At 37.2% G+C, this 22,234-nt stretch overlaps 3 protein-coding genes across 4 annotated transcripts; all 3 read right to left on the reverse strand.

Annotated features, from left to right (window-relative positions):
* Positions 1 to 2,615: 2,615 nt before the first annotated feature.
* On the reverse strand, positions 2,616 to 6,970 carry LOC131774145 (uncharacterized). Its single transcript, XM_059090172.2, has 6 exons — positions 6,763 to 6,970; positions 5,475 to 5,528; positions 4,423 to 4,519; positions 3,896 to 4,001; positions 3,488 to 3,597; positions 2,616 to 2,792 (listed from the first exon to the last, which is right to left on the reverse strand). The coding sequence occupies exons 1-6, from the start codon at positions 6,830 to 6,832 to the stop codon at positions 2,780 to 2,782; spliced, it is 450 nt and encodes a 149-aa protein (XP_058946155.1). The 5' UTR covers positions 6,833 to 6,970; the 3' UTR covers positions 2,616 to 2,779.
* Positions 6,971 to 7,116: 146 nt separating this feature from the next.
* Positions 7,117 to 16,941, reverse strand: LOC131774129 (uncharacterized). Of its 2 annotated transcripts, none has more exons than XM_059090149.2 (4): positions 16,862 to 16,941; positions 11,794 to 11,845; positions 11,453 to 11,552; positions 7,117 to 10,213 (listed from the first exon to the last, which is right to left on the reverse strand). In XM_059090149.2, exons 1-4 carry the CDS (start codon positions 16,862 to 16,864, stop codon positions 10,075 to 10,077), a joined length of 294 nt encoding a protein of 97 aa, XP_058946132.2. In that variant the 5' UTR covers positions 16,865 to 16,941; the 3' UTR covers positions 7,117 to 10,074. The 2 variants fall into 2 exon arrangements, with proteins under 2 accessions (XP_058946132.2, XP_058946131.2); XM_059090148.2 differs by lacking the exon at positions 16,862 to 16,941 and adding an exon at positions 12,986 to 13,350.
* Positions 16,942 to 19,980: 3,039 nt separating this feature from the next.
* On the reverse strand, positions 19,981 to 21,677 carry LOC131774128 (neuropeptides capa receptor-like). Its single transcript, XM_059090147.2, has one exon. It carries the CDS (start codon positions 21,611 to 21,613, stop codon positions 20,588 to 20,590), a length of 1,026 nt encoding a protein of 341 aa, XP_058946130.1. The 5' UTR covers positions 21,614 to 21,677; the 3' UTR covers positions 19,981 to 20,587.
* Between the last annotated feature and the right edge of the window lie 557 nt (positions 21,678 to 22,234).

A 22,234-nucleotide genomic window follows, 5' to 3' on the forward strand; every position in this document is an offset into this window, starting at 1 on the left:
TTTGTGTGTTGACAATTGGAGGCCTAATTTCTTTGAAGCTTAGATCTTGTGATAAATTTAATGCTGACAAGATCTTGGACCCCGCTGATTTCATTTCGTGCTGAGGGCAATCGGCTGATTTCTGGTCTATAAAGATAACTCAATGTACCTAATTGATCGTGGGGCCTTAGCTACGAAACCATCGCTTGACTAATTTAGTTTGAAAAACTTCTCTAGTCGAAGAAGCGCGGTGTGCACGATCAACCATTGAGATTTCTAATCTCCTTTTGTTGTCGGTCTCTCTAAGCACGATTTTCTACTGCTGGAGGATCAGAGGAGTGAAATAAACAGTTAAGGACACAATAATAATAAAAAAAAACAAAAAACAACAATGCCGTTGGTAGTCAAGTTTGATGTTACACGGGGGTTTTAAAGAGCAAAATAGCATGGTTTTTAACAATTTTTTGTTACTTTTAACAAAACAAAGGACAAGGAAGAAGACTAAGAAATTTTCAGTAGTTTTTAATGGGTTAAAGTAGTGATCGAAATTTAAAATTGGCGAAAATACCAAATACGTACACGTGCGCGACATCCGCGAAAGATTCGATGACATTTGAGAAGAATGAAGCGCCATCCTCGTTTGACCTCTGGGTGTGCAGTTTAAAAATTATATAGATCTTACACAGAAAAATTGTGCTGATCGTTGTTCCCGTTAAAATGAGGATAAGAGAAGTCGAGGCCGTTGTTCTCCTCGCTGCCATCATGGGAAATGGATTTGTTCATGGCAAAGATAACAGTGGAATCTACGATACAGAATTTGCGTTATTCGGCGTACTGATAATAGCTTTATTCTGCTTGGGTGGCGTTTATCTGTGCTGCTATTTCACTTGCTGTCATGAGTATCTGTGCACCGCTTCAGAAGATGTAGGATGCTGTTCAGACGCAAGGGTTAAAGAAACGATAGCTGAAAAAATGGACAATAGAAACGTGAAAATTGATCATTCACAACTGTCTCCAGTCTAACGGGCTTGGATTGGAAATTCACGGCGAATAATTTGTCTTTCCACCAGGCCATATTGTTATAGGACTATTAAATACTCAGCAGGCTCATCTAAAAAACTGTTCTTTCTACGAGAATCCCGGACCGTTAGATGTCCTGTTACTCGAAACAGGATATTCTGGATTGTGGATGAACGCGCATAAAGACAACACCAGGCAAAATGGCGCCGAGAAAATCAACTCAAAGTAGTCCTTGGTCTTAGGTGGTAGAGATTGTGCACTCTTTTAAATCCAGTAACTATAAAATCTACGCTGGGAAGTGAGATTGCTCAAGACCTATTTTATTAAACAATCCTGACATTCACAGAATTATACTCCATTTTGCTGTCAACGACAATGTTTGCAGTTCAACCTGAGACTCTCTCGTTTGGCTTAAAATAAACTGATTCCCTGCATGCTCGTTACAATTTAGACAGTTGGTGTTTTCTTGAGACATAATAGATTGAGGATTGCTTTTTAGAGCATCCACAGTATTTCTGCAGTTTCATCCTTGTCACTTGCGCTTGCTCGCACTTTGAAACTCACGACATCATGATAAATGTTTATGACATTCGGATATCTCATTATTCAAACGTAAAATTTTCCCCGCGCGTAGTAAGCATACCACTGAAGACATCCTCGTCGTTATGGTGATGGGCTTCATCTGCATGATATTCCTTGTGTTTATAGGGCTTTTACCCTTAAGCAATATTGCCGAAGTTGAATTCGTCTTTTTTCTCGACAGAAACGACATTTTTTAAAGCAGTGTTAATATATATGCATTGCTTTTGTGCAGAGGAAACTGAACATTCGTTGTTCCATCAGGTGAACGTCTTGTGCGGAATATGTGTATTCAAATGATATCTAGTTTAAATATTTGATTACAGGTAGCTAGTCCATACTTGCAAAACGAGCCTCCGTGAATTTGCGCAATGGCCAAAATATGAAGATGAGAATAAAAAGTCGTGTTTTCGACCAAAAAAAGCTGAACTAGTTTTGAATAAATACAAAGTTATCTAGCTTAAGTGGTCTTTGCATCGAGTGAGTTTCTTGATTGATTTAGGTCCGTTTTGCCTTTTATTTATAGACTGATATTTTCATATTTACGGGGGCTTATTTTGCAAGCTAGGGCTACCTGTAATTTGACCGATACCTATATGATGACATAACAACATATGGCCACTCTGAGTTTCCAATCAGTTTTATCTTTTAGAACCGATAGTGTCAATCACTGATTTTTGAGCTTCCTCGTCAACGCTGATATCGGTACCAGCCAGGGAAGAATAACATTCAATTTACTTTCAGAAAAAAAGAACTATATGCCGCGAGCCCTTGTAACATCATCTATATTTTGATCGGATATTTTTTCATTGCAGTGTATATCAGCAAAGAGCCTATACCTGTTAGAAAAAAGCGATGACGGCTAACCTACGATAAAGTGTTTTTTTTATAATCGTATAGCAAAACAAGTGTTTAGTGTTTCCACCGAAGAACGAACGTGCTTAGTGTAATCGAAAATAGGCTGAAAGCTAAACGAAAACGCTTTCCTAATTATCTGAGATGCTACAGTTTATTCGATAAGGGCAAATGCATCGAGCTAAAAAAATAAAAATATATTTTATTACTTGAAGATCTAAATTAACAAAAAATTATGTTTCTTGATCTTTGATAAGCTTAAATGACCGCCCAGGAGTTATTGTAACTACAACTATGCTAGAATCCTAGGAAATTCTGAATCGGTTCCCGGTGCCCAGCACCTAAATTAGTACAAGCCCCTGTAGAGATAAAAGATGGTAGAATATTATTATTATTAGTATTGGAAACGAAATGGCATAGTGACTGGGTGACTGTAATTTTTTTAGACTTTTTCGCTGTCTCTTCAAGAGCTGTTTTCCTTCGTAATTTACTCTGTTAGGAAAGGTGCACCCTTTTACATCCATTAAAAAAAAGCTCATAAAGACTTAAGTTAAATCCACAAAACGAAGGCTCTGGTAGTCGCTAAACATTTCACCATCTAAATATCTATTGAATATCAGTTGTTCCCTAATAACGAAGAAGAAAATGATGGAGAATTCCCAACCCTTTGCTGATTAGGCTTAGGCCTAAGTTTACACAACTTTTCAAGAATCTGTAAACATCTTGCTTGTTTGTTTAATATCGCTCGGCCGCGAAATGGTAAATGGACGTAAAGGCTAGTCTTGTCAGATCGACCTCGCCCTTAAGATATTGGGTTCAACAAGAGTTGCATATAGTTTTTACAACGATAACTAGCGACTAGTATGCGTGACATTCCAATGATCACTACTGCATTATTTATTTTACCCATGATATTTCGGTAACAGCTCTAAACTTGGTATTTTAAATTAGTAACATAAGTAGGCTTCGAAGTTTTTGTTCAGTATTAATACATGTAGTAGCGTTTCTTCTCGTTTTTTCGCTGTGTAACGTGATTCACTTTGTGGAAACTTACCAAATCTCCTGGTCTTTGCTTTGTGGGTTGTCAAAAATGGTAATTGGATTGGCTCTGATAGGTCCACCAACGGATGGAACGGCTCCAGAGATACGACGAGCGCGAGGATTCTGTAATGAGTCATTATTAACAATATATTGCGGATAATATGATACCAGACTGTATTCGTATAAGGGATGCCCCACCCATCTCCAAGAGGTGGATGATCGGGGAGGTGGGGGGGGGGGGGGCCGAGATTTTGGTTGAGTCAGGATAAAATTTACCTGATACCCGCATAAGGCTCTGTATTCTTATGATTCCCCTGACTGGCAGTTAATTTGCAATCAATTTCCTATAGCCCCTTCCCCCTCCCCCCTCGGACGGATCAACATGTTGGATCCTTAACATCTATACTGTATGACATTTTACCCCATTCGGCTCCTCTTTTTCTTCCAGCGCATTCTCATGGTACGATACTACAGGGTAAGAGCTGCCCAATTTATTTGATCCTCTGGACAAACTCATTACGTCCAACCTGAAAAGAAACATCCAAATGACTTGAACTACTCGCTCTTGAATGAAAATGTAAACAAGCAGAAGTGATATGTTGGTGATAAAAGATCCTTGTTAGGCAAACCTCACTTAGATGATTATGGCTGAGAATCCTCTGTGTGAAAAATGTGTAATGAGTAACAGTTTTGATCAACCTGAAACCAATGAGTGGATAACACTCGGTGTGGCACAAACGTCCCCAGTGTCTTCTGTCATGTTCACGTGACTGAGATTATATTAAATATACTCAAAAAGCGGTTGCAAGGGGGAATAAATCACAGGAATCTATTACATTTCTATATGTTCATATATGATCAGACTGAGTTCAACCATCTTCTTTTAACAGGAAAAACAAGTTTTAGGTTTAAGCTTTTGACATGATTTATTAATTGAAAACTAGTTACCTTTTCTGGACCTTGCTCAGCTTACTAGCCAGACATACAATGACAATGCACTGGATGAAAAAGAAGAAGCAAACTGCTATGACACCAGCAATGATCACTGAAAGGGAAGAATAACATTCAATTTACTATCAATGTCAAATTGCAAAACGTTATAGTACACTGGAGCTGCTACATGTGCCTCGCAATTCTACACGAAGTTTTTTCCTGTGTTCGTCGGTGTCAATGGAGGTGTGGTCGTTAAACCCATCAACGTAGCTGTAAAGTTGCGTTTCACGGAATGTACTCCCAGGCTACCTGACGAATTTGGCCTGGGTTACGTATTGCTTTGGTCAGTACGTAATTTACAAGCCTTAAGGAGCTAATTGTTGCTCGCAAAAAGCGGCCACAAAAGCCACAATAGCCTATACTGCTCTATGATTTCCCTTTAGTGAACCGAAATGTTGGATCATTTTATCCTCCAAACTTTTCTTAGAGGGGGAGTTTATAAAACCTTTATTAATAGGTAAATGGCACATGTAAGTTAAGCTAACCTGGATTGGACTGAAATGTTAAATGACTTTATCTTTCAAACTGTTTTTAGAGTGGGAGTAAATGACTTTATTAATAGGCAGATGGCATATGTACGTTAAGCTAACCTTCATCTTTGTGATGTAAAAATACTGCCATATATAAATTTAATAATGTAACGACATGCAATTCTTTGTTTTACCTTTTCACTACTTCATTCATTTATCAGTTTGAGATAATGAACAAAATGGTAGGCCTATTCTTAAACAGGAGATATCAAATACCATGTTTACTTCATTTATCTATCGACCTGAAACCTACCATGCAATGCTTGGTGTAATTTCTATGCCACTGAGTAGACTCTGAGCATGCGTATTGACATAGAAGGGTAATTTAGTATTGTCAACTGAGTTGATAACATAAATTGGTCACCGTAAAGTGTTTTAAAAGACACGGAAGACCACCAGATTATGGTAGTCGGTTAATAATTTGTGGGAAATATGCCTCCGAGCAATCGATATAATTAGATGCAATGGTAAACTTACGTATTTCGTTTAGTTTGTTACAGCATATTATTGAATCGGTGCAGTCTGCTGCGCCTGAAAGAAACATATATATTTTGAGTCGACATGATTCATTGCACAATGCAGCACATTGCAGTATTTTAGTATTAATCATAAAAATTACGATTTCCTCGATTGTAATTGGTCTAAAAAAGCTCCTATTTTCCTCTAAGTCACCTACCAAGTTACCATTGAACAGTTTGTTTGCGGAAGTTCAATAAGCCAATCAAATTCAAAGTTGTAGTTTAAATCAACAAATCACAACCTTGGTTCAATCACCATAGAAACAGTGTACATTTACACCTCTTTTGTCAGTCCTTTAATTCAAATATTCCCTTTCTTTCATTACTTGGCAATTCTTCTTTTCTCGGAAATTGTAATCTTTATGATTAAAAGGTAATAAGTCGTCCAATTCGGTCTTTAATCATACTCGTGATAAACAAATTGGACTCTAGCGGCGCGGTCGTTCGATTTTTGTCATCACTCGCATGATTACAGACCGAGTTGGACTCCACTCAGTCCTATTACCATGACATATGACTGAAATATAACTCATTTGAGTTTCTAACACTAGTGATTTCCCTTAAAAGTTATCAAGCAGCTTGTGTAGGAATCCTGCAATCTCGTCTTGACTTTTATTTCAGTAATTTCTCTAACAAATCAAATGTTTCGCAACATTGTTGTTGGATTCTAATTTTCGGCAAGGTTTCGGGAAAAAACTCCTAAAGGAATGTAAATTTAAGAGCAACACGCATTTTGAATATTTGGGAGTAGTGATGTTCGATTGTTTGCATAGATTTGCATAGCCTTTCGTAGAAAAACAAAACAATGAAAACACCTACACATTTTCGAAACTCTACAGGAAATTTCTAAACGACAGCTTGATATGAACGACGAAGGTCATTCATTAAATTAATTTTTTGTGCTTGAAACATATCTTTGTTTGTTTATGCAGGTTTAACGGTTTTTCATCTCTTGTCAATGGATCAGGTTAGTAACCTTCGACAAAATTTAGAATCTTTTCGCGAAGAGTCGTAGAATCGTTGGCACGGACAAATTATTTCAAAATGGCGCATCTATCAATTGCGTGTGAACTGCACATTTAACTCCTGTACTCGAAGGACGTTTGCTCAGAATATAAAATAAGCTTACATGTATCATCACTTCATGTCTGTGAAAGAAGATCCACGAGACAGTTAATTTTACCCTTTTTTCCTTTCTTTAAACATATTCGGCTCTAAATATTTTATTAAACAGTTAACTTACGTACCTTCGCTTAAAATACTGAGCAGCAAAATAACAAAGAGACAAGCCCTGTTGTTCATCTGTACCGCAAACATTTCTCTGCGCCTGACTGTTCGCTAAAGTTTCTCTAAATTTCAAAGAAAAAGAACTTATATCATAGATTAGTTGTGTTCAAAGTTTGTAGTCACTGAACCTTTGCAGGCAGATTTGAATAATATCGCATTGGAATATGCAAGTTTTGCCACAGAATAGAGTCATCAGACCCAGCAAGACACTTGAAGCATGCATTGTGTTTTTTTTTAAGGAAACAAAGGACATCAGGGAAGCGTGGAAAAAACAAAGTGAAAACGCATAATATACCCAGTTATTGAGTTGTCTGTTCGTCATAAACAGTGATACCTCCGTGTTTGAAATCAGTAAAGGTGCTCTTAAGGACGTTTTCATCTCCGTTGATTCAAAACGAAAGATTGATTGCTTCTGTACAAAAATGAAATGAAAAATAAAAAAAAAGAAATCTAGAGAGGCGAACTACCTTGACGTGGATTTGACGTTGATAGTGAAGTTTTCAACTAATCTTGTTGATTATTTTCAATTAACGTGTTCGTTCCAGCGTTACGTTTTGGCTGTTTTACAAAGCCAAAATAATCTAATTCACATGGCCAAATTTAAATTTGTAAACGATTCACCCGGTCATCGGTTAGTTTTCTGTGGTGTAATTTTAATTCAAAGGGGGTGAAAGTATCGTATCTATTTCCTTGCTGGTGATCGAGTCATAACGATGGATCAACTGTGAAGTTAGATAACTCACAACAACTTTCGCTGTTTTTGCAAGACAGCCTTTACGAAATAATTGAGATTGCAGTGCCAAAGTAGGATCAGTGCCTTTGTCTGAAATTATGATTTCATTTTTATGTCATGTTAAAACATGTTTGATGCAACTTACTGTTTCCTGATTATTTCTTGAAACCTCTTTGGTTCTACCTTTGCTATGGCAACAGCCAAGCATGTCGTGAAGAGCAAATAAATGTGGACTTAATTTCTGACCAGATTTTTATCATACGTTTTATTAATTCCTAACAGACCGAGGTTATTTTTCATAATTTTTGACTGATTTATTCTAGAGTTAAAAAAATATCAGTCCTTTAGCACCTCTCGTAGAATCAGTGAACCATTTCAGATTTCTACTAAAAGACGCGTTTCGAAAGTACTAGATGAGTGGACCCGTTGTGGGGTGAAATTCTTGTCATTTTTTTTTTTATTGTTAGTTAAAATTTTTTCGCCCACGGCCTCGTTTGGTTTACCTTGAGAATAATGTTGTGACCTTGACCATGCACATTCTTTCCATAAGTTCGATACAGCTGGGCAAATTTAGTACAAGTGATGAACAAGATTTTGAGACAACTTCTTTCAACTTTCCTCTCTCCACTTTCAAGACTAGCGGAATAAATCTCATTTTGTTTAGTTCAACAGAAGTAAACGTGTGCAGGAGATTATGTTATTATATATTAAGAAAATTTAGTTCTATAAATCATTTCATTCCTATCTATTTTGTTTCCAGTTAAGAGGCGAAGTAGGTTCAGATCGTGGCTCAGTTGTAATTTTGTAGAAACACCTCACTAAAGGAACGTGAATGGCCGAGGAATTCATTCCGTCAACCACACCTTCAAAGAAATGTCTGCTTAGTCGATCATAACAAAACCTTGGGCTTAATGCTAAACCTCCCGAAAAGCGTGGTTTTCTCAGCTTTTTCTCTTAAAGCTTGTGGTAACTCATAGGTTCCCGGCTTAAGCACAATGACAGACCGTTGGCGTCATTTCCTCCTTAAAATCGCCACATTTACACCAGCATATAAGATATTTTATGCAGCCTCATGTGCTTAAAATACTGCTGTCAGTTGTTATCAAATTTGCTGATACTGAGAGCAAAGCCCTTATGATCTTAAGTTTAATCTAATTTCGCAGAATGCACCAGGCATCTATGAGTATCAGCCTAATCGCAAAGTTCTCATTTGTCGATGTTCTAAAGGGCATAACCAGCATTTTTCAGGGAGGGGAAGGTACAGTAATGAATCTCTGCTCCCCATGCATGAAACTGATTAAATCGCCTCTCCTCCTTACATATATACGGGTTTGTATTGAGGTACTTGTAAATATTAATGCTTTGTAAATTTTTCGAATTGAAACGCTTTTATGTTATTGACTTAAATGGGAAAAAAAAAAAAAAGAACGTCACAACAGTTGTTGCATGGGCACCCTAATGTTCAATATTATTAAATGTTGAACATTTGGTTTAAAAAACAATAACGTTTCATTTTTATGACACCGATCCATTTTTCCACTAAATTTTTCGTTAGATTCAGAGCTTATTGAAATTTTTGTGATGAGTCTAATGTTATCATAGATGTGAATGCTATTGTTACATGTATGTTGTGAAATGTTTCCACGCACAAACTGATTTCCTGGATATATTATGAATTTAACTGTGTATTAGGTGAGTTGTAATTTCGTTACCGTTAAAGTACAGAGTTAACGTTATAATTAGAAGTAGCATGTAATTGGGAGCGGCATAGGGTAATCGAATTAATTCTGCGAGCACTGATGTATGAAATTAGGTATTTGCAGGGCGTTTAAGTGCATAGGAACCTAGCAGCATGATTGTCAAGTAAAGCCTTGTTTAATAGGATATCAGTGCCCACGAATCGTTGTAGAACGTGAGTGAGTCCTGAATCCCACACGGAATTACGTATCTGGGTTTGGATTTCCTTAGCTAATAAATGCAGCATTTTTGTAACCCTAGGATTAGAATGTAAGAGAGTAGATAGATTGCAGAACGGAACGTGTAATGCTGAATTGTCGTCAATAAAACCTGAATCAAGAGAAAGTATACAGTCCAAGATTACTGAACTAGCGTGTGCGGAATTCTCAGCAACGCAAGTGAGAAATTCTGCCCAATCTGGCATAGTAGTGTAAATAAAGATTGCGCTTACAGAGTGTAGGTTGATACCGTTGTTATGACATATTCTAACACATGGACTCATTAACAGTAAATTCTCCAGTTGTCTGAAATGTTACACTAAATCTTATACGTTACAGTGGTATTGATAAAGAGAATGGTTCCAGAGCACAGTTGATACCAAAATTATCATGTAATTCAGTCAATGAAAATTTTTACATTGAGACCCCTTATCTCCAATGTAACGCTTCATCGGATGGATTACCGAGCGGTGTCCATACTTTAATTTGGGATGATCAGCTGCTTTGTTCATCGAGTCATTGGGACTACATCTAGCCTACTACATCGTGAATAATCTGGTTGACAATACTAGCATCCAAGATGGTTACGTCGTGTAAATATTTGGCGGACTTGAACGATCCTCACCTACCGCCATCTCATATGAAGGTAGGAAAGGGAATCTGTTTATACACTGTAATTCAGAATCCGGTTCTTCTGACTGATGTCTAAATGAAATAGAGGTTCTAAACCAAAAAATATATAAATTAATAAATAAAAAAAACAAATAATTGTCAGTAAGTGGTCTAAAACGGGTCTAGATATGCACTATTACGGATTTAATTTAGATATGAACATCAAGCTAAACACATTATTTAGCTTATTCATATGTCTTTGAAACTCTAAATGGGTTATAGGGAAGGAGTGGTAAGTAAAATTTATTATATCGCTGGCAGTTTCCCTGGGCAATATGACATGTGTCGTAAATGACATTTCACTCGCTCTTTCACCTGCCTCCACAGATGGGCCCATCTTGCCCGCTCGGAATTGCTCCCTTTGATCCCGTTCAAGAAAAACAAATACCTGTAACGGACTTACTAGTTTCGTAATTTTTGTAAAATGTCGGCAATGGATTCATAAAAAGGAGCAGAAGACAGTCAAACCTTTGTGGGTTTATTGTGTTACAAACACAATTGGCTTTCTTTCCCAGCCCTCAAATTAAACAACTCAATCTTGGTTCTTAATAAAGCGGAAACTTTCAGCTTTATAATAAATCCTTTATTGACCAAGCTTGTTAAGTCAAGATGGCTGGATATTGCCTTCATTCTATTTTTGCGTTTTCATGGAGCGAAACGATGTCGAAGTCCATAAAATGCAAAAAAGGAGCTCGGCCAATATCCAGTCATCTTGACCTGTTGACCTCACATTGGGTCAATAACGCCTACACGACAATCAAGCTGAATTTTTGGTGATTTATACCAATTCTTGTTCTCGCATCGATACATAGCTTGATTATAAGCCATTAAAACTCAAGAGAGAAGATGTCATCCTCCCCCACTACGTTGTCTTCTACGCGAAAAAGAAGCGCGTAGAAGATCGTGTGGGTCAGGCAGGAAGAGGAAATTGCGCAGCCGTTTATCTGTCAATTGCTACTTCCGTTTGTCTCTCATTTGCTCTTCCACCTGCCTCCAAAGACAGAAGGCCTAAAACATGCAAAGATTCCCAATAATGACAGAATCCTGTTTTGGGAACGGTATGAGGACTTTCAGTTCTTCACGGATTCCCTTAATTTAGTTAGAGATTTCGGTCACTTCTCTGGACCCTGAGTCAGTTTTATACTTACCCCAAAGCCAATTTTTGGTTTCTCGTACCTCTGATGACTAAAACGTGTTCCTACTCAATTTAAGAAAGTTTTCTACCACTCAGTTTCAGACCCTTACTCAATGTTCTTCAATTGACGTACAGACCAGGAGAAAGAGACTTACCCATTTGCTCTGTCCCAAACTTTGCAGCATAAAGTCAACACTAAGATAGTATACTGAATGGCAAGGATGGCTCCCATTACGATTAACACCGTGATAGCAACTGAAAATAGAACGATAAGAAAGAATGCAAAGGTTAATTAGAGAAGTAGAGTCATGTTAAGTGACGGCTAGCGCAGCTTAAAACTGAAATTTCCGCATGTTACATCCTTGCAATGAAGCGGCATTCGAAGGAGTCTGGAAGTGACCTTTACACTCGTCTTCCCTACGTCGCACCATTGTAAGCCAAATAAGGAGATTTTAGAAACAGATTAGATCTACCATAGAACTGGCACAAAACTTACGTGCATCATGGCCTTGCTCGTCACCAGTATCATCCAAACTACCACCATGACTCTTTATCAAACAAAGAAATGTGGTTATTATAATTTTGCATCGGTATAATTTATTAACGTTGAGAAAAAAAAATTCCCTCAGTTTCAACGGAGGTTACCTAGTGAGTAACTTTGTTGTGGTTACTCTTCAGCCCCCCTTTTGTTCATTTCTTTTTCTATTCCTTCTCGTTCATTTATTGAACAATATATTTACTCATCCCATTATGTACAGGATCGACAGGGAGCTTACCACATATTTCTTTGGAGCTACATTTGATATGAACACTGGATTCAGAGTGATAATTTCCGGAGACCAAATTTTTGAAGCCCAGCCATTTAAACAAAAGTTAGCCGTTTTCAAGACAAAACACGTTTGGTGCCATCTTCAGTTTAGACAAAAAAAGTTGATTTTTGTGATCAAGCCCAAGATGGCTGAACCCTAACCCTAACCCTAAGCAATTACTGGTAAAATGCTTATTTAACTCAAGCGTCCCTCTTAAAAATAAATATCGTGACCAGTGATTGTATAAAATGTTGCCTTAAGTTTGACATTATCTGAGTAACCGGTGAAAAATTGCAGCCCATTGTATATAATTCTTACAAGTTTCCTTACAGCGCCGGTTATTTGGAGGTCTAAAGGTCAATTGGGAATCGAGTTGTATGAATTCTTCTATTCACGTACACGTTGCTAATATTAGAAAACTCCACCAGTAGCCTAGTAGTTGGAAGTTTAGTCCAAAGGTTTTTCATGAAGGTTTTTCAGGAAAAAAGCCATGTTTGTTGTTAACTACTCTTGAAAAAGCATAATGTTGTCGTATGATGACAAGGCAGAATTGGGCTCTTTGCTTATGCTTATCAGAGGGACTTGATTAGCATAAAGTATTTTATTTTTGCGTCCGAATCCATCGTTCAACTTTCCTGCGAAGAAGATCAAAGATTGAGATCGTAAAGAAAAAAGCTTGTAAGAACTCTCGAAGGCTTAGTAATCAATTTGTTACATTGAAAAACTGAAAAACAGATTAATGTCGGAAAAAGACTTTATAGAGATTTCTTCAAACTGGGAGGGCAAAGTCCAATTAGAAAGACTGCGCCGCTCGACATGGCCTAAACAGACCTAACATGAAAGATCGAACATTGGTTCGTTCAGCGCCAAATCACTCACCGTTAACGTGGAAATACTACAAACACACAGAGAATGTGTATTCATCTCTCAAAAATACATAAGAAAGCAAGTTGACTTCATCTCACAGAATCTTTTGGTTTCCTCTACCGCTTCAGATTTCTTGTTCCTTCCCCAAAAAACTTTCTCTCTGGCTCACCGCTGATTTTAAAAGGGTGGGAAAGGTACCTCGACGGCTACATCGGCTAAATCAGTCAGAAACGGTGAGAAGGCGACATCAATTCGTTTTTCTTTGTCAATCCCCCTTTCTGATGTATTTTAGTGGCCTTGTCTAACTCATTACTGTCTCTTCTTCATCTCTCCCGAGGAACATCTCCGAGTGAAAGTCTAAAGGTTTGTACTTTGGACCTGGTGACATTTCACGTGAAATGCGGTGAAAGATTTATTTGGATCCTATCAAATTCGACTATATGACTTAAATTGTGTAGCACCGCGCAGCTAGGCTACATAACGAAATCTTCCTTTGATGGAACTCGAATTGTTTCAGTGGGTGCCATCGAGGAAATCGTTTGACCGTTGACTTAGCGTCCCGTAACCCACAAAGGTTGCTGTCACGGGGGCTGATTAGGAAATAGGAAATAGTGAGTATTTTTGTTGCTTTAGATTTGTGGCAGGATCAACTATACTAAAAAGAACTTCGCTTAATCGGTAGCGATGATCCTATTATAGGATTGATAGGAATTTTGAGAGCCTCTATTTGCAAATGTGGGGAATACAACATCAGTTCACAAATTTGATAATTTTTATTTTTATGAGTCAGCTATTACTTAAAATTGCATCAAAATGGTCCGGCGAAAGTTTTGCTGAAAACTTGAAGCATCCTCAAAACGCGCCTCAAATGAAATTAATGAATATGCAGTTTCCGAAAAGTATCTCAGCTGATGAATCGAGAGGCCCAGACGAAACGTTGCGTCGAAGCATTCAAGTCTTATTTTTCAAGTATTCGACAATTTTTTGTCTTGGAAATTTATTCGTGAACACGTGTTTGAGTCACTTTCACAGATGTTTTTAGATAAAGATCAGACTGTTAGCAACTTAAAATTTGCGAACAGGACTTTGATAGTGAAGCAGAACAAAATTATTTCTTTGGGTAACGTCAAATACTGGTCATAGACACCTTCATAACGGAAAAAGTTTTTGCTATTTCGACAAAATATCTCATTTGCCCTTCTTAACGGCGCTCACACTACAAGTCAGCCACACACTCACCGTGACCAAGACTGTTTGCACTGATCACTTTTTTCTTTATCATTAAAGGACGTTTTCAGGCATGTTATAATTAGTGGCCAGTTAAGGAAGCTTTCGGGTCGGCACATGGGATTTATATTTTAAGCATTTTTCAGGCAAAAAACAAAAACAAACAGAACAAAAACAAGGATCTGTTCGGAGAATGTATCGATCCTACAAAATCATAGAGAGGGTCAGAAACACATGATAGAGTCGTGATGTGAAGTTGTTCACAGCTGAGATCACGCTCAGACAATAATTGCCTTGCGTGACGCTATAGAGCCTGAGTCACCTGACCCAGACAGGCTGACGACTATGTGTTGTTGCGAAGTCAGAAGAGCACGACAAAGAAATGAAAAACCTACCCGGCGACTTCCCAAAAAATTAATTCACCCGAACGGGACTATTCTTTGTTTTTTTCTCGCCAACAAAATTTATGTAAAGAAGCTCAAAGAGAAGAACTTTTTATGGTTTTTAAAACGACATCTATGAGTTTCGAAGCTTGAGTAAAATTGTTTATATGCTTTTCACCTTTTTTATTTGTAAATTTTGGGAAATTCCCAACACCCTTAAGGGTGTAGGAACAAGTGACACTAACAAATGATCAGATTTGCTCTAGATATATACATAAATGGCTCACAGTCGAGGAACGAGAACAACTGGAGTTTTAGCAGTTACACGGTCGTGAATATGTTCTGGAAGTCTTTTGCAGGATCACAGGGTGATGTAATTTCAAACCCACTGTGTAGCTCACACGGACAACGTAATAAATAAATTAAATTAAAATTAAATTAACCCTTTCACTTCCAGGAGTGAAAAAGCCTTTTCACAAAATCCATAAACTTTCAAAAGAGGAAAGAAAGAATGAAAAAACCCAAAATGTTCAATCAGGGGATTGTTGATTTAGGATAATTTTTCAGAGCTATAATTAAAAGCAACGTATGCTAGGCGATGCAGAGAATTGACGTGCAAATCTTGTGAGTGGAAGGTCAGATCACAAAATCATAGAGAGTATGCGAAACATCCTCGTGTTTTGCTGCGGTCATAAGCTCTCAGCATCAAAAAAGGAAATTAGCACGTGTAGCTGGTGTTCTTTATGGTATATGGAAAAAGAGGTGCGAAGCTGCGGGAACAAGTAGTAGAGATTCTACCATTATTCAGTCCCACACCTTTCGCTTTCGACATGATATTACCCTCCTGATGGAACAAACGAACGTGCCCTTCTCTTGTGCATTTCATTCTGGTTGTAAAACAGGAAAACTTGAATTAATTAATTAATTTATTAATTCATTAATTAACGCATGCAGGAGTGTCTGGTCTATCATTATAAGCTATGACGTTCATGTGTGATCAAGCACTTGATTAGTTTTCGTGATGCTAGCTGCGTTATTTGCCAAGCATACTACTGTTTCAGGGAAGCAGGTGGTCAAAAATTACTTATAAACTCTTGTAAAGAGATCTCATGCGCCTTTCCAGTGCCGTACTTGAAACACCAAATATCCGTAATCCGTTGATTGTCAAGTCAGAGTGCCCCTATATGTTACAATCTGGTTATATCGACTGAGGTAACCATGTGGCCAATTTGCATTATCAGCTCAGTTGATTAAACCAACTTGAATTATCTTGTGATGTTCCCCATCGCCAGGCGCAGCACCACAGTTTCTTTAGAAACTTACCCATTAGCTCCTAAATAAGCCCGGGCTTCATTCTCCAAGATTTAGTACATTACAGTATTTGGTGAACGAATGAAGGATGTTTCACATTCAATGTCAAAAGGTTCCAGTTTTCCAAAATAAATCATTTGTAATTTACTACGCATTTGAAAAAGGAAAGAGTTTAATTTTAGATGAAATTGTTAAGTGTCATGTTTCATCAATTTACTATGAAATGTTCCTCAAAAGCTGCAGATGCGTGTACTAACAAGTTAAGTTGCTAAGATAATTTAGAGTAGGGTAATTCATCTGCTGTTCTATCTTAATGGTGTATCTTCTATATTTCTGAAGGAGACTAGTTAAATCGATTTCGGATAATTTTTCTTCGAAGGTCATTTTTAGCTTGACCGCGCCTGACCTGATCTTTTTTGCGTTTGACAGCAATCTTTATTTTTTATATACCTGTGTATTGCAATCGCTTTCGGAATTTTTAAACCCCGTTCCTTTTCAAGCCCTCTTGTTCGATTTTCTGTAGTCACCAAACGCGACGGAGCCTGAAGAAAGCTATTTTAAGGTATACGGTCTTCGAAGATCTGATCACGCTAAGTCTTTAGAACGTGGAGCTGTCAAGATTTTGTTACCGAATGGTAAAAAAGTGTCTGAAAAAGCTTCGTATTTTTTTAAAATTTCTGTCCGCAATTTATCGTTTCCTAATGAGTTTTCATTAAATCTGTTACGAGGAACGTTCTATAATTCACTTATTTATCAATTTATTTTTTTCAAGAAGCGAACCTGACACAACGCTTAGTGATTTAAAATTAGTAAAATAACTCGCTTACGCGAAATGAATACCAAAATTTAATTTGCTGCTGATAGTTGCAAAGATCGAGTACAGCTCTGCAACACAGCTAAATTAATCTTGAGGCTGAAATCATGCTTATCAACAGAAGGATAAAAGAAAAGAAAAATAAGAACCTACCATTTTTGAAGAGCTGTTCAACACGTGCAGGTTATTTTAACAACTTAAGCTTATGTCAGCAAGACTGAATTCAAGCCTCCTTTTTTAATATCAGACGTGACATTAATATCAAATGTGAAAAAAAATCGCAAATCATGTGAAAATCCAATGATATGAGGTGACCTGTTTCTAGTGGACATATTCATTCATATGTGAATAGAGTGGAGCTACTTTTGAGGCAAAATTTATTTTCAAATTAGTTATGCAATTCTCCTAAGAAAAAAAAACGCACTGATCAGGACACGCGTTCACGATTCTTGAATCGGTCACTTTTCACAAGGTAAGAAACTCAGGTGAAGACAACGGCTTGAGGATATATTGCAAAGACTTCTCACCAAGACTTCTCAAAGTGATGGACATCCTTCATTCTCTCAGTAGGAGAAATTATAGAACAAAAGATTCACCTAGACTTCACGGAAAGTTGCAAAACAGTCATTATTAGAGCTACCACGAAGGTCGTTCATCCAGCACGTGCGGTTCTTATGCAATCCAATCGTCTTTGTTATAACGAGTGTGAAATAAAATGTTGCATTTTACTTCATACTCGAATTACATGCGAAAAGTAGATAAATGTGGAATTTACTGTGAGAAAAACAGAAATTTGATGCCAGTATTTTTCAGGCGGTCGACGTACATGCAAGATAAATGTCGCTAAACAGAGATTGAGGTCATAATCGAATTGCCTGCATTTTTTCTTCTTTCAAATTCATACGTTCGTAAAACATTTTATACTTAAAAAGAATAGTTCATTATCAAAAAGGAATTTATTTCACGTATTTTTGAGCAAATTGAGATTACAGTGTATGAGAGGAAAGTGATTTTTTAGCTTTTTTGACATTTGCACGTGACTGTTTTTGCTTGCGAACGCTCGAGGTTTCCGAACTGTAAATGATAGCCCCCTGAGAGCCTGCCTTGCATAGAACTAGAAATAAAATAAGTTTAAAGTTAATAAAAGGACACAACTAACGAAGGACTGTAGAAGGGCTAACGCTCGAAACGTTAGCTTTTTAACTCTTTATGGTGGCCAATTTACGGAACTTATCAACTCAGTTGATGATACAGAATTACCCTGTTATACTCTCCCACCGACGCAGCACCACAATTTCTTTAGAAACTTATCCCTAGTTCTATGGGCTGCGAATACATTTATTTTTTTCGGCTGACCATAATTCTTCTCCTTTTATCCTTTTAAACTTTGCTTCTGTTCGAAAAGGCGAAAATATCGCAGGTTTTTCCTAGCCATAAAACAACTTGAATAAGTATAGTTTATAACTTTGCAGTCGCAATTTTTTATTTTATTTTATGTCTTCTTCCCTTGTTGAGAAATGCATAGAAAGAGGAAACCATGCCTATAGCGATATTTTGGTCGATTACCAGATCAACAGTCGAGCTTTGCTTGCAAGAGAGCTTTAATAAATAGAAATCAGACAAGGTTGTGTCGGGATAAATTTTGGCCACTTAGGATGGCCGATTTATTGTCTAAAAATTAAATCTTGTACAATTAATCATTGAAGATTTTAAATTTGTTTAGTTCTAGCAAAGGTTAGGGTACAACAAAAAAAGGTAAGTTCGCAGAAGACAACCACGTAAACAAAAAGAGGAGGACAAAGGGAGGAGTGGGTCAAATTTGCGCAGAGTGTTAGGTTTGAAGACGTTTAGTATTATTGTTATTAAACGTCGGGGAACTAGCTATCGAGCACACTACGCTCGGCGAAAGGCACCAAGACTCTCAAATTGTCTTTTTCACTTTTCTTATTAATTACTCGGTTCTCCAGTACACAATTCTACTTATATCCAAGCTTATTTCATTCTGTGTAAGTCTGGTTAATCTCTTAGGCTCTCACAATTTGATTCTCACTGAATACTTGTTCTTTGACTGCACGATTCTGACTCTGCTTATCTGCATACTGTCTACATTCTTCCAGTCTGCTCTCCTCTCTCTTCTCGAGACTCCTAAGTGAGCTGTCAAGAACATGCTTATATATTCACTACTGACAGATATTGTCGAGCATGCCAGCTGGCTGACTTTAGGAGATTAAACATGAACTTTCGTGTGGGTCTAAAGCAAGGTCTTTAAACAAACAAAGCACGTCCAAGGAAGCAAGACAAGGCTGTCACAATTCAGAAACTCATCATGACACCCAAAACCTAAATATCTTCGGAATTCGAGTTCATACTTTGAATATATTCTAAATATAAACGAAAGATTAAATCATTCTAAACTGACCAACTAAATTACTAACTTATCATAAAGTAACAAAATAGTTCATCAAAATAGGACGCACCAGCGAAATATGGCACCTCTTCTATAGATCACTGGAAACAGAAATTTTCCATCAAACGCGTGCCTTGCGCAAAGAACAATCTTATATTATCAAAGTCACCAAATAGTCTTGTGATTATTGTACAATCAATTTCGGATACTACGAGTCTGCCCCCCTCAAGTTTTGACCTTTCCCTTCATCTCCTTGCCTTTAATCATTGACTTATTATCCTAGTTAAGTATTAACAGTATAGCAGTATAAGGTAGTTGGGGAAGGCGTGGCGCGTGACTTCCAAGTTTGTAACCACAAGTGTGCCAAGTGTGTTTACTAGCTTGTTGTATCAATAGAGACCTTCAGTAAACCAAGACGATGGCGGCAACGAAGACGTGGCAAAACAAAAGATCTAGTGAGCAGAACAATAGTTCAGCACGTGCGTTTTCAAACTGTGTTAAATTCTTCGCTGCCCTCTACAAAATAACATCGTGATGTCATCAAAATTCGTGTGATCTGAGAGAGGAAACCCCGACGGCAAATTTTAAATACGCTTAGTTAGCATTAGTTTAGTTTATTTTAGAAATTGTTTTAATTAACCAGTTAACACAGGAATTCCCCGACTGTCTTGTCATAGTCTATACGTATACAGAGCGCCAGCATTTATTACGCACTTCCCTCGAATAAGTATGTCAAAATATATATATATATTTAGAAGGAAAACCACCAATTTAATAAATGTTAAACCACTCTTTTTTTCATCGAGGATAACCGATAACGGTTTAATATTCAATATTGAGTGGAACTTTGGGAACCTGTCTTGGATAGATGAAAGGAATATCTAAAGCTTTCAGCATAGTAAACTGATCATCAGTCATAAATACACTTAGTTAGCATTCGTTGTTTTTGTTACTATTGTTATAGATATTATCATTTGGAATATTTTTTAGCTTTCAATTAAACAGCGTCGTTTCCACCGACATATCTGATAATACTTATGGTTTTCAGTTCTCCTTTTAACGAATCAATATTAAAAAGACTCTAGAATCGAGCGCATCATACCAAAATTGTCATAAACTGCCATTGCCTACGTGTCGTTAAGATAACCTTCAAATTACAATATCGATATGCACAAGTAAAGGCGACATGCAACCGCGATTTTTAGAATAGATAAAAAATATAAAGCCCTCTATTTAGCATCCATCGATTCAAATGAATTATTAAATTTTGAGAAACTAACTGACCTTAATTTGTCATGTTAAAACTTTCGATATTATGCTAAATATAATTTTACTCTCCTTTTAGGATCATCTGCTACCTAAACTATTGAAAGCACAACGATTTACTGAAATCCGAGTTTTACTGAAAGCGGAAAGACGAAGGCGCCAGTAATACATCTGAAACTTTTTAAACTCTAGATCTTATTTTTTGTTTATTTTGCAGCTGGTGGTACGTTCATTTCGTTTTCTGGTGAAACCCTAACTTCCCTGCCACAAGTAAACGAACACGTAATGAAACAAAACATGTTCCTTAATGCCATGTGGAATCTTGAACTAGATGCAATTAGTATGACAGGATTAACTGCAGCGCTAATAGATGGAAATATGTAATAAAACAAAGCTAAAGATAGTAAGCACGAATCTTTGGTATACAATGAGGGTAAAACCATTTTGAGAATAAGAAAAACACACAGTGGAGTCCAACATAGAAAAAATGTTATGACGATTGATATGAAGACTTTCATGATAACCTGATTCTGTTGTCTGTTGCGGATTGCTACGTTTTGTTGCACTTCATCTCCTGTAGGCCGTGTTTGTCTCAAACATTTCATGATTTTGCAATAAAGTATAGGTATAACTTGTAACGGAACGCAGTAAAATACTACAAATCCCATGGCGTAGAATATGCGACGTTGATCTTCGCCCCAGTTGAACCTACAAAATTTGTGACGATTTTCTAAGACTATTTTGGAAAACCAGACGTAAGGAAAAGCACCGGAGACTGAAACGATCCAAGTGGATAGCAATAATATGGCACGGCTTCGACCAGTTATCCTCGTGGCTTGGAAAGGACGGACAATGGCGATGAATCTGTCCACGACGATCAACACGAGACTGATGACTGACACAGCCTGGGAAATGGATCTTGAATAGATACAAAACTTGCATACAGGTGTAGCAATGGAGTCACTAATCGTATGCTTTCCTGATTGCATTCCTTCAATTGCATATAGCGGCCAGTTCGTCATAGCGGATAGCAGATCAGAAATAGCCATGTTCACAATGAAATAGTTTGTGCTTGTTCTTAGCGTAACGTCTTTCAGGAAAGCAACTGTCACAAGGGTATTTCCGATGAATGCCCAAATACTGATGAGGGAAACTGTTGCTGTGAGCAACCCAGAAACAACATATGGACACGAAGATTTATCATTGAAAACCTCATCACTTGAGTTGTTCATGTCCACTTTGAAAAACTCCGATTTTTTTATGATGATTCAACTTGTGGTGCTGATACGAACGTGCTTTGACTTTGAACTAGCTTTTAAACTCTCCATAATTTACCGGTGAATCATTTTAAGGCAATACCGTCTGTCAATCAACTTTAAATTCAGTTGACGTAATCATTTTAAATCCAGATATGTTTCAATGATAGACCCATAAAAAGCTTAATTTGTGCTTGGTTTCGTGTCATAAAGAAATTCTGAACACAATATTTCAGATTATACAAACAATGCCACTCTAAATAAAAATCAATTCTAAATAAGCCGAATAATATCATAACTTTCAATACGCTTGCCTCAGAATCTCCTAAATTTAGTTAGGAAAGACGCCAAGAAAGGCAGATGTCCCAAGAGCTTGCGTTCTCTCAGCTTTATGCATCTTTGTTGTATGAGATAACGTTGGACACGTCTCATTCTTGTTATTTTGTTGTGTTTTGGTTTTTTTCAGATAGAAATAAAGAAATAGAAACTTTTATTATCCTTCCACGTAGTATTTGCTGTTTTCTCACGAGAAATTTGATACATCCACGCTCGTGTGTGTACAGATAGAATTGCTTTTACGTTTTACAACATCAGAGA

The sequence above is a fragment of the Pocillopora verrucosa genome, chromosome 6 (assembly GCF_036669915.1).
Source record: "Pocillopora verrucosa isolate sample1 chromosome 6, ASM3666991v2, whole genome shotgun sequence".
Classification (NCBI taxonomy): Eukaryota; Metazoa; Cnidaria; class Anthozoa; order Scleractinia; family Pocilloporidae; genus Pocillopora; species Pocillopora verrucosa.

Excerpts from the sequence above, each read along its gene's own strand:
- LOC131774145 (XM_059090172.2), bottom strand. The coding sequence starts at position 6,832 with ATGTTTGCGGTACAGATGAACAACAGGGCTTGTCTCTTTGTTATTTTG. Across the intron at positions 4,002-4,422 it reads CTGAGCAAGGTCCAGAAAAG|GTTGGACGTAATGAGTTTGT; the intron begins GTAACTAGTTTT and ends GTTTCTTTTCAG. Across the intron at positions 3,598-3,895 it reads AAAAAGAGGAGCCGAATGGG|AATCCTCGCGCTCGTCGTAT; the intron begins GTAAAATGTCAT and ends GACTCATTACAG.
- LOC131774129 (XM_059090148.2), bottom strand. The coding sequence starts at position 13,030 with ATGAATACACATTCTCTGTGTGTTTGTAGTATTTCCACGTTAACG. Across the intron at positions 11,846-12,985 it reads GTAGTATTTCCACGTTAACG|AGTCATGGTGGTAGTTTGGA; the intron begins GTGAGTGATTTG and ends TGTTTGATAAAG. Across the intron at positions 11,553-11,793 it reads CGAGCAAGGCCATGATGCAC|TTGCTATCACGGTGTTAATC; the intron begins GTAAGTTTTGTG and ends TTCTATTTTCAG.
- LOC131774128 (XM_059090147.2), bottom strand. The coding sequence starts at position 21,613 with ATGAACAACTCAAGTGATGAGGTTTTCAATGATAAATCTTCGTGTCCA.